General features: G+C 36.8%; 1 protein-coding gene across 2 annotated transcripts in view; it reads right to left on the minus strand.

Moving 5' to 3' along the window:
• Positions 1–12,765, minus strand: part of LOC149205638 (DNA-(apurinic or apyrimidinic site) endonuclease-like) — a 447,710-nt gene that overhangs the window by 285,826 nt on the left and 149,119 nt on the right. For both annotated transcript variants that reach the window (XM_089395132.1, XM_089395131.1), the window contains exon 3: positions 1,248–1,401. In XM_089395132.1, the coding sequence (XP_089251258.1) occupies positions 1,248–1,401 (154 nt within the window). The remainder of the gene's footprint in view (positions 1–1,247; positions 1,402–12,765) is intronic.

Here is a 12,765-nt window from a genome sequence, read left to right on the forward strand (position 1 = left end):
CATTGCTATTATGCAATAGACTATTTTAGTGAAGAGAGTGGAACTGCATTCATATTTGATTTTTTCGATGTTTCAATCCACATGCTGGGATCATTATTAGGAGGTTCTTAAGCTCATCATTAATGATCTCTCAAACCCTAAATAAATAGTTGAAGAAAACCATTAAGATGGCCAACCAATGCAAATATTACCCTAGTTTGCTATTATTATTATTTGATATGATTAACTTGGGATTGTTACATTATTGTTTGGGCATTGAAGCTAACCAACAACCAAACAGGATATCATCTCACAGACATGGTACGTTTTGAAATTGTTAGAAAAGTTCAAAATGAAATATTGTAATCCCAGCAAAACACCAATTAAAATTTAAAACTTTTGAAAGATGATAAATCTGAGGTACTTAATGAATTGCTTTATCATCAACTAGTAAGAGAATTGATATATCTTACCACAACTAGACCAAACATAACTTTTGCAATTAGAATGTTATCAAGGTTTTGAAATTGTTTCAAGAGAACACAATGGAATGCAGCAAAAAGAGTATTTAAGTGCATCAAACATACCTCACAGTTTGGTAATGTACTGGAGAAGAATGATAATCATGTTGAAAGGTTTCTCATAAGCAGACTAGGTAGGTGATAAAAATAAAAGGAAATCCCCAATAGTTTATGCATTTACCCTTGATAATGAACCTATTTCCTTTTCCTTGGCCTCATATATTATGCTTTTACTCTATAAATGGAATAATTTTGGTTGCTCATTCTGTTCTTGTTAGTCAGAGCCATCCACAAATTTACAGTCATTGTCATACTCATCAATTGTTCACTTTGAAGTTTGTACTGGCTCATAAAAGAGTGATTTAGCTACTGGGTTCCTGCGTTTCATGTAAATTACTCTAGGACTGTTGTTTCTACATACTACCTACTTTTGGATAATATCAGATGAAGACTGTGTGAGGGTCCATACTTGACCTTATATCTGGATGACAGATACATCTCAGAGATGACATTCTCAAGCAGACACAGAGAAAATATATGGCGTTTAACGTGAAAGAGTAATTCTTTGGACATAGTACCCACCCACAAAGAATACAAAATCTTTATTTCACTTTCTTCCCCCACAGACTAGGTACATATAGAGGTATAATAAAATTACCCATGTCTGCAATTCGAACTGTAATAGTTATTAAATCATTGCATACAAAAATTAACAAATAAAATCAAAGACTTTCAGGCAGGAAGTACCTGATGATCCTGTCTGATCAAGTGAAAATGCCACTTTGAGTGGTCGAAATTGATGTTTTACAAAAAGGGCAGTTCCTGCATATTTACTATCGCCAAGAGACCACCATACACGATAATTTGAAAATGGTGGGCATGATATTGCACGCATCAGTGTCTGCTCCACATCATTTTGAAAAACAACAACAAAAATGTGAATATGCTTTCATCCAAAATGTTTGAACTTTACTGTCATATGGAATTACAATACAATATGATTATTTTAAAAGGTAACATATCATTCAAGTTAATCAATAGTAGAGTACATTTGCCTACAAGGAATCGTGGCTTTCTAGAATTATAGGTAGAGTCATGCTCAGGCATATACTTCCCTAAGAACCCAAAGAAGAGCATTGTTCAACGATAAAATATCTGTGCAAAACTTTATCATTGATTGTATGCAGATATGCTATTCATATCCCTATGAAGCTGAACTGTTGACGGTAATTAAGCTGACTATGATATTGCAGAAGATAAATACAGACGTAGGAGCATAGCTGCCTCCTAGCGCTTACAAATTTTACAACAAAAATGCATGAGTTGCAAGTTATTACAAATATCAATCACAGTAAATTGATTAGAAATTTTATTTTTTGGACCATTAGAACCACAATTACCAAAGATGGTATTATGAAGGAATGTCAAACAGTAACTTGCTTGGTACTAATTGGACAAGGTTTAATAAGAATAAACCCTGAAGAAATTAAATTGTCCATGATGAACTCCCAATCAGGGGTCAATTATGAATTGTGTTAGTGTACAATATTGACTTGAGTTTTATTATCATGTCATTTTTTTAAATACTTTAAAAGGAAAAAATTTATATTGAAAGGAAATATAATGTGGAAAGGTATATACTAATGAGAATTATAGCTCAGACAGTAACTTCCACATAGATTCAGTGTGAAAATACTAGTTTTTAGAGATATTTTCGGAAAATAATTCTGTTTTCGAAAAATAATTCTATTTTCAAAACCAAATTATATTTTGTAATTCACTTAAGTAAAAAAAAAGTCTTGTATTTAGCAGTTAAGTAAAAGAAAATGTAACTATTAAAATTGGCAACGAGGGCCAAACTCCATGTGGGTCATCTTATTAATGGAAGCCGATATTTTTCTTGGATCCCTCTCATCAAGAGGTGTAGGATTGATCTAAAGATCATCCGATTCCAATAAGTATTCATGGAGATATGAATTTATTTGTGTTATGGGACAATTCGTCAAGGTCGGCTAGCAACCAAATAAACCCCACTTGTGCTGAACATTTTAGTATAAATAGAGGTGGCCTTCAAGTCATTTCAACACATTTAGGATCTCTTCCTCTCTACTTGTCTTTGGGTTTTAGTAGGAGGAGAGATCCTAAGGGATAACGCTGCCCTAATCCAGAGAGCAAAAGCCAAAACAGTCGGAACTGCCGGAACAGGCGAGAATGTTGACACAAAAGGCAAAAGCCGGAACTGCCAGGAATTGCCGAAATTGCCGGAATTGCCGGGAAACGCCAGAACTGCCGGGAACTGCCAGAACAGCAACATGCAAGGGACAACTAACCAACATTGGGACAGTTGTATGGTACGTAGCAGCAAATACACCAAGCATGCAATGTTACAGCTAGCATGCAAGGGGCAGCTAGCATGCGACAACAAGCATGCTACGGACAAAAAGCAAGCAAGGGACAACAAGCAAGCAAGATGCAGCCAATGCATAGGTCAATATGGCAAAATGGTGCAACAATGGCACATAATGCAATACAGTGATGGGTACAGTCATGATTAATGAAGCATGATGAGATGCAACATAGTGACGATGGGTGCAGCATGGTGCAGTGCAGTGAGGTGCAACATGATGACGAAATGCAGCACAACAATAGGTGAAGGAGTCACCTTGGAGAACCAGTTGAAGCAACATGTCTTCAACTGATCTCATGTATCATCTTCTTAAAGATGATCTATGCTCTTCAAGTGTTGACTTCTATTGTCAACGTACTATCTCTCTCTCTCTGTTGAACTATTGAAGAACATATAAGAAGAATTGATCAAGGGTTTCCCCACATTGGGGTTTGTCCCTGGCTAGCGCCACATTTTGTGTCCTCTTGTCTTGGCTTGTCTTCTGCGATTTATGTTTATGTTCTATCTGTAGTTTACTTTAATGTTGATGTGATTGCTAATTTGGAAAAGATATTGAGTTAACTGTGAAAATTGAAATAAATTGCTCTAAGCATAGAACATACCTAAAATTAACAGTAACCTATGCATACATGACTTAGGCTAGAAGCAAACTCTAAAATAGATTAAGGTCTTGGTCTTAGCTAAAAATATAAATATAGGACAAGATAGAGAGTTCACACACATAAACAATTGAGCAGGTTGAGAGACATGGAGAAATAGAGAGAGAGAAGCCAAGAAAGAGGTGTTCTCATGTAGCAAGCAAACTGTATTTTCTCGGGGAGACTATACAAGACATACAATACAGTAGCAGGTAGCACAGATCTGTACAGTCCTACAGAATCCATACAGCAAGGTCATGCAGTAATCGTCCAGTCCGTTAATAGATCCATATTGTCATACAACAGGAGCGTACAAAAGTTTTCTATTGTTTTGTTGATTTTCCAGCACGCCATACCTCTCGGCAAATCATACAACACAAGTTTAGAGTGATTTTTTGGTAACCGTGCAGCTACTTGGTTTTGGTAGCTTGTGGAGGTTTCCTTGCAAGTTTTTCAAATGAATGGAAAGATGATTTGAAGGAGTAAATTACCTATTTATGTGTGAAATTGATTTTATGCTTCCACTATCTAATCTCCAGCTATTGTGTGTTTGATGCTATTGTCTGAAATTCATTCCCACATTAGTTAAATTCAGCAATTACTTGTTTAATTGAGATGATAAGGACTTTAGCCACGTAAGGCTAAAGTAACGGCGCACCTTGAATCATGAGCTCCATATGAATATTAGCAGGCATACGAGACATGCATATGATGGTTATATATACATGTATCGCATGCCTTGCACTAGTATATTGATTAAATAATCAGGAAAAATGTTTAAATGAAAGAAAAAGGGGCTAAACACCTAAGTTATTGAGAAAAGAGATATTACCTAAAATCCGACACTCAAAAGATACATATGAAGTACTTTGTACTTATAAGCTTGTTAAATAAAATTTACAATTCCAATCATTCTAATATAAATATTGATCATTATAGAGTTTAAAGTTATAAGTTAATTATTGTTAATATATATGTATATAAATATATATTTATAAGTTAAAGTTTTGTATTAATATAATAAACATTTGATCTATATATATATATATATATATATATATATATATATATATATATTGACTTTGTTATTATAATTAAAATTTTATAAAAGATAAAATTATTAATGTTTAAAATATGTCAAACACATCAAGATATACATTCATATCCTCACCTCCCTTTACACGTAAAGTTTATATCTGCCAAATAAAATCTGATGAGGTCGGTGGAAGAGGGCGGTGACCGCCAAGGAAAGGTATTTATCCCAAGCATATAGAGACACCAGAAAAGGGGGGGTTTGGGTAAGAAAGACGGGAAGGAAAATGGGAGATTTGAATCAAATTTGGAGATTCGATTCAGAGCTGGATATTGGATTCAAGACTTGAGATTTGAGTAATTATTCTTGAAGCTTTTGGGCACGGGGACCAAAATACTCCAATTGGGAAGTATTTTGGAGTTGGGTACCAAGGTTGTGCTCAGCTTGGCTGGGAGGATCTGGTCATTTGGTATCAGGAGCAATTGGGACTACATCAGCATGGAATCGACATCAAACTCGGAAACCACATATGTATATGTGAATTAAATTGGTAAATACATCAACATGGAATCGACATCAAACTCGGAAACCACATATGTATATGTGAATTAAATTCGCAAATTATGTAGAAATTAGTGGTTTAAATCAGTGTTGTGAAAATCGCGATTAAATCGCGATTTTTTTCCCTCTGCCGATAAAATCGAGATAATTAAACGAAAAAATGGCCAGATTTTTTTTGCTGATTTTTATTGAAAAAATCGTGATAAAAACTTAAAAAATCGTTGGGGGTCGCGACAGCATAGTTTTATAACGTTTTTTTGGGTTTTTTCATGAGCTCAATTGGACAGTCGCATGCAGAGGGAGGAGGAGCTCTTGGAGACCACGCTGAAGAGGGTTTTTTGCCAAATCTAAATGCTTAGACGAAGAAATCAAGAGGAGACCACCAATTTATCCATAGAAACAGTATGTGGAATAATTTTTTTTTGTTTTCATTGTTTAAAAACATTGTTTTTGTATGTTTTTCATTGTTCTTGGTTGGGAAACTTGGTATGGGCACCATTTTTCTTTTGTTTTCATTGTTTTTAAATATTTTTTTGTATTTCTTCATTGTTTTGGGTTGGGTAACTTGGTATGACTATGGGAACCATTTTTTTTTTTTTTTCATTTTTTTAAACATTGTTTATGTTTTTTTCATTGTTTTTGCCATTTGGTTGGGTAACTTGGGTTTGGAATGGTTGGGTAATTTGTTTTTGAGACTTTGAACTTTGGAACGGTTGTTTTAGGTTGGGTTACGGGTAACTTGGATTTTCATTGTACAATCATCAATGTAAAAATTAAAAATTAAAATACTAAATTGTAATTTGTAAATTTGTAACTTGTAATTTTGTAAATGCTAAATTGTAATCCTAATCCTTATTTTCCCATAGGTTCACAACTGCACCAAAACACCATTCAAGACTACAAGTTTGCAACTTCAAAGTTCAAAAACAAACATGCCAAGGAAATTGGATCCTTTCTGGGAATATGGTGCACCTGATGCTCCGAATGATAAACTTGAGTTGCAAGTTATGTGGCCACCCTATGTCCGAGGGGGTGTACAGGTTGAAGTTTCACCTTGCAAAAATCCCTGGACATGATGTGGAGCCTTGTATAAATACAACTCCTGAACTTATCCAAAGAGCCATGAGAGCATTGGAAACTTTAGAGCAGAATAGAGTGGCCAAAGAATAACTCAAAAGGCAACTAAAAAGGTCAGCTGAAGGAAGTGGGCCAGGTGGCACTAGTTCTACTACAGCATCAGCCAATCTGGTAGCTGCATCATCATTTTTTGTTCCTCAAACCACACCTGGTTCACAGCCATCTATCGGTTCAATGCTAAAAAGAACTGAGAAAGAACAAGCTGACAAGTTGCTGGCAAAATTTCTCCTCTGGAGTGATATTCCTTTCAGCATTGTAAGGAATAATCCATTTGTCCAACCTACTGTTGATGTTATTGCCAGTGTTGGCCTGGGGTACAAAATCCCTTCTTATCATGATTTCAGAGGACGGATTCTTCAAAATGAAAAGCGTGACTGCACCCAAAGATTGGAGGATTTTAGGGCATCATGGGCACAAACAGGATGCACTGTTATGTCCGATGGTTGGACTGACCAAAAGGGGAGAACCCTTGTAAACTTCTTGGTTAGTTGTCCCAAGGGGACTATGTTTATCAAATCTGTTGATGCATCTACACAAGTCAAAGGTGCAAGAACTTTATGTGATTTGCTGGATGTGTTTATTTTGCAGGTGGGTGAACAACATATTGTCCAAGTCATAACGGACAATGCTGCAAATTATGTTGCTGCTGGTAGGATGCTTATGGACAGGCATCCTACTTTATTTTGGACACCTTGTATTGCCCATTGTATTGATTTGATGTTAGAGGACATCGGGAAAATTCCCTTTGTCAAAGATATTGTTGACTCATCAAAAAGCATTACAAAATTTATATATAATCATACATCTGTGCTTAACTTGATGAGAAGATTCACCAACAACAAAGAGTTGGTGCGCCCCGTCATTACACGGTTTGCCACCAGTTTCATATCTCTTCAATCCCTCTTGATTTCTATGTGGGATGTGAAGAGAATGTTTCTTTCAGAGGAGTGGCGTGCTTTGCCAATGCGCCGCAAACCAGAAGGAGATGTCGTATGCAGACTAGCTTCATACCAGGAAGACTTCTGGGCGTGAGTGCAGGAGGTGTGCGTCGTTACTGAACCTTTGGTAAAGGTTCTTCGGTTGGTTGATGGTGAGAAGCTCGCAATGGGCTATTTGTATGAAGCCATGGACAGGGCCAAAGAAGCCATTCGGGCCTACTATGATGATAAGGGAGATGATGGGTTTCAGAAACAACTCCTATGGGGAGTGATTGATAAGTGATGGAACAACACACTCCATCGTCCCATTCATGCTGCTGGGCTTTCCCTGAACCCTACATTTTCTTATGCATGTGGGTTTGATTTTGATGCTCAGATCATGGATGGATTCTAACCTGTGTCCAGAAAATGGTGCAATCTCCAGAAAAACGTATAGAGATCTCTAAACAAATTGAGACACATAGAATGGCAGGTGGCACATTTGGCTTTGAGATGGCTGTCAATGATAGGACGATTAAAATGCCAGGTATTTTTTAGTTTGTAACTTTGTTTCAAATTTCATTGTCTCTTCAAATTCCATTTTTTCCTTATCTTTATTTAAAATTTTATTTGTAATTTTGTTGTAGATGCATGGTGGAAAATGTATGATGGCAGGGTACCCCTTCTGCAAAAGCTTTCCATTCGCATCCTCAGCCAAACATGCAGCTCCTCAGAATGTAAGCGCAACTGGAGTGTATTTGAAAAAATACACAACAAGAAGCGCAACAGGTTAACACTTAAACATTTAAAATATTGCAAATTTCCAAATAAATTTTTGAATTCATTAAACAATACTTTTTTTATAATTATTAATTATTATTTCATGATCTTTGTACAGGTTGGAGTCCCAGCGACTTAATGACATGGTCTACGTCTACTACAATCTTCGATTGTGGGTGAAGCAACTTGAGAGGACACCTGATGTGGATGCCATCTCATTGGATGGGATTGACACCACTGCTGCATGGAGGGTTGAGGCCGAGAGGCTTCTCATGGATTCTGTTGATGATTGGTTAGTGCAGGATGTAGTGGAGGGGGAGGAGCAGGAGGAGCAGGTGGAGGAGGAACAGGAGGAGGAGGTGACACCGCCTGCTCGGGCTACCACTGCCATCAGTAGAGGACGTGGTCTACCTCCTATAGCTCCTACTTCTAGTTCTTCAGCGTCTAGAGCACATCAGACTCCACTGCCATCTCCACCAGCACGGGCACCAACATCTACATCTAGAGGGAAAGGGAAAGTTGTGGCATTTTCTCGCAAGAGGGGCAGAGGAAATCAATAGGATTAGACTTTCATTTTATTGTATATGACATTATGACATGATGAGATATATTATCATATTTTTTGTTGATATTTTGAAGCTGAGTTGGGACTCAAGAGTCAGGACTTACTATTCAGGACATGATTCAATGTTATGTGTGATTTTAGCGCTAGAAATGATATTAAACATCTTATATATTAGTTTTTTTATCATATTTATGTGTCAATGTATTTATTTTATGTTGTAGATAGTTTAGATATTTAAAAATTTGAAAAAAAAATATGAATATTTTTGTACCAAACGATTTTTTCCCGATTTTTTCCGATAATTCCGATTTTTTCCCCGCGTCGATTTAATCCCGATAATGATTAATGCAACATTGGTTTAAATTGTGTTTGGTTCTTACAACCAAAGTCTAACATCTTGGCATCATTGATCAACATAAACCCTTTTACCAATAACTAAATGTATACATCTTTTGTCCACAAAAGGCAAAATGCCAACAAAGAGCTAACCTCATTTTCCGATAATTCCGATTTTTTCCCCGCGTCAATTTAATCTCAATAACGATTAATGCAACATTGGTTTAAATTGTGTTTGGTTCTTACAACCAAAGTCTAACATCTTGGCATCATTGATCAACATAAACACTTTTACCAATAACTAAATGTATACATCTTTTGTCCACAAAGGGCAAAAGGCAAACAAAGAGCTAACCTCATTTTTGAAAACATATTTGCATCAAAGTTTCTAGAGATCAAACAAAGTAGAAACTCTCAAGCAATGCCAAATACCACTAAGTGAAGAACAGATCATACATCCAAAGTCACTTAACAACATTGCATGCTAGTCAAGACACCCCTGAAGAATAGTGGACAGATCAGTCTGAACATGCTCCATATAACACAAAATCTAGCACCCACAAATGATGTTAAGTCCCAAGCATCGAGGGGTTAAACTTGTGCAACTCATGAAAGCTACCCATTGTCACCACAATGGCTCCTTCTCTCACTTTTGGTTGGCTCTTCTCCAACTAAACAGGGGCTTCCCTAAGGACAGGATTGCTAAGGGTATAGAGTGGAGGCACAAGGTGATTAGTGAAGAATAAGCCTAAGCAATATGGATGTAGTTTACATGGAAAAATGAGCGATGTGAGAAAAAAGGTTGAAGAAAGAAACCCCAATACCAAGTGCCTAATCACACTTGAGCAAGTGAAGTCAAGGAAGTATAGACTAAAGAGTGTGAGTGCATGAAAATGTAAGACAATAGGGCCGATATGCATACCACAAATCATCCTTAGCTTGCTGATTTTTATAGCCTAAAATTATCTTGAAAGCCAAGAGGTGCCATACTCAAGAATTGTCATGTAAGTATGCCTATGTCCATCTAGCAAAAATTTGGTTTATTAGATGAAAGGTTAACACAACAACAACAACAATAAGAGGGAAAACATTTTCGCATTACTCTAACCAAATGACACATGTTTCACTACACAACCTTCATAACATGCTACAAGGGTCTCGTACTACAAAAATCGACATATGAAATTAAAGAGCACAATTAAAGCCTCACATAAAAGGATGAGTTACCACCAATCCTCCATAAATATCCAAACATATGATGTACCAATGAAGTCCAAGGCAGAGCTCCTCAATACCCCAAAGTCCAAAAACCTTTACAATGGACAGAAAGCTTCTTTTTATAGAGGGATACAAAGAAATATTGTTTAAGGTAACCAACTCCATGACAAATCAAGGAAATAGTATAAAATAACAGTAGTAGTTAAATCCCCCCTCAATCCATGGTTGACCATGTCACCATCTCACAATATGTGGGCACAACACTCTCAAGGAGAACTATCCCTCCTCCAAAAATAGGAAAGAGATTACACCGAGAGTATCCAAGAGGGATAGAACTAAGAATAGGCATGATAACTATGTCAACAAGCAAAAGGTCCATAAGAATTCACCATCCAAGAATGGATGCATGCAAAATATAATTAAATAATGCTTAACCTAGAAGGATGTGTTGAATGGCCCACCTAGGAAAGCTCACAAAGTACACCCCACAAGGTGCAAGAGAGATAAAACAATAAAATAATCCTCTTACAAGAATGCTCCATAACAAAACTCCAAAAATAGCAAGAAATGTCTCCACAGATGCGCCCTTCAAGGATGTGCTCAAATATAGTAAGAAGACCAAGTAAATGCATGCAATTCACACGTCTCTCAATAAAATCCCTCCATAACCACCTCAAAAAATATAACATATCTGCCTATGTAAAGGCGCTCTCTCAGGGGGGATGGGACAAATAAATTTTGTTGAACTTATTTCTCTTCATCATTTATTATATTTTGCAAAATTTTCCCAGTGAAACCAATCCCAAAACAAAATAAAATACCCTTCAACTTACCTTTGCCTGCAAAACACATGTAAGTGCATAATAATGAATAAATACAAATTAAAATTACAATGCGTACCTGAAGTGTGCTTGTCACTTTTGTTGTTGACTTGTTGCAATAGTAGACAAAGACTCCCACTCTTGATATAGGCATGGACTCTATTCAAGACTATATCCAAAACTGACCTAAAGATATCTACACTAAAAACTGATGACAGACCCTAGACTTGTGATGGACCAAGTTCTAAGTACAACAATAGAGACCATTCCATCAACTATGACAAGACAAGCAATGTGAACTTACAACTTATATAGATTTAGCAAACTTGGTGTAGCATCAAGAATATGTAGCATAAAATGTGTAGTATCAAGTATAGGACATCTGAAAAACTAATTGTGACATATAGAGACATAGAGATATAACCGAGACACTGTATATACGTTACGTTGTCTTGCAAAAACATATGTCAGAGATGATACTCATATTTCAAATGTGAACACTAATCATACATACCTTGTTGTAGGAGACTTACCCTTGACTGTTGATGTGTGGTCCTTACTACAATGATCCTTGAATGCATGCTTTTTCTTGCCTTCTAGGAGCTCGATATTGAATCTCTTGCATCTGTGTAATTTTGGATCTCTAGGGTCTGAAATTTCGTCTTGTGCTAGCCCTCTGAGTCCTCTTTCCAACCCCATATGTTTGATCAAGATTGGATTCTTCAAGAAAGAGTTATTCCCAATCTCCCACGATGACCTGATTATAGACTAGTTTAGTACAGCGAACTTGTACGAAGTGCCACATGTCACTGTTGCAACCTTCAGCCCTAAAAACGCTAGTCAACAAACTATAGTCCATCCTCTTTCTGTGACTTTTTACAAAATTTGAATCCATTGATCAGAGAGAAAGTTATGACGATTTTCCCAACGTCACCTGTTTGACATGGAATTCGGGAGCCTGCAAAAACCCTAAATTCCTCAGATCATATCTCCAAAAATATAGCGAACCAAGATCTGAAATTCGGTCATGAGGTTCATCAAGATTTCTGCTCAAATGGGTTTTAATTTCAGCTTCTGAAGCTTCGCAATATTAAATTAAATCAAAAAAATAAAAATAAAAATAAAAAAATTATAGCGAAAAATGCCACGATCACCTGTTTAAAGCCACAAAATCCCCACTAGAGGAGGATATGAGTGTCATTATTTATATGAATGTCTTGAGTTGAGAGGGTCCTCAACAAGTGAACGTTAGAGGGATTTTAGGAGCAAAAAAAAATTATTAATTATTGACTATCCAATGACCACAACCAATTATGAGTGCCATGCCACAACCCCATAAGGTTTTAGCCCACTAACTGGGGTTACTAACTTCAAACATGAATATCTCTCAGACTGTGAAGAATTACTTAGCGTGCCATATATCAACAGAAACATCTCGACGAGTAGAATCCATCTAGAAGATCCTTGACTCAGAATAGAGTAAGTTGTCAAGTCAAAATGCCCATGCAAGATTGGGGTAGCCCCTGGTGCTTGCTTAGGTTGACATCAATGACAACCACCGTTCAACAATCTCCCCCATTAGCATTGATGGCAACACAAGCACTCCCCCTGCAATCATGACACCTCTTCCTACTGCCTTCTCTCCCCCTTTGTCATCAATGGCAAAGCGTAACTCCCACTGATAAACAGTGATCCTGCGAACCTGTACGCACCTCCACTCCCCCTTTCTACTTGAGTACATAATAGAAAGAGTCTAATGAAAACTTGGGAGAATCCCAAGCTTTTGACGAAGATACTCAAATGCTTCACGAGGTAATGGTTTCGTAAAGATGTCAGCAATTTATTCCTTTGT

Source organism: Pinus tabuliformis, chromosome 1_2 (assembly GCF_031772625.1).
Source record: "Pinus tabuliformis cultivar Carrire ecotype Pingquan chromosome 1_2, CPIR1, whole genome shotgun sequence".
Taxonomy (NCBI): Eukaryota; Viridiplantae; Streptophyta; class Pinopsida; order Pinales; family Pinaceae; genus Pinus; species Pinus tabuliformis.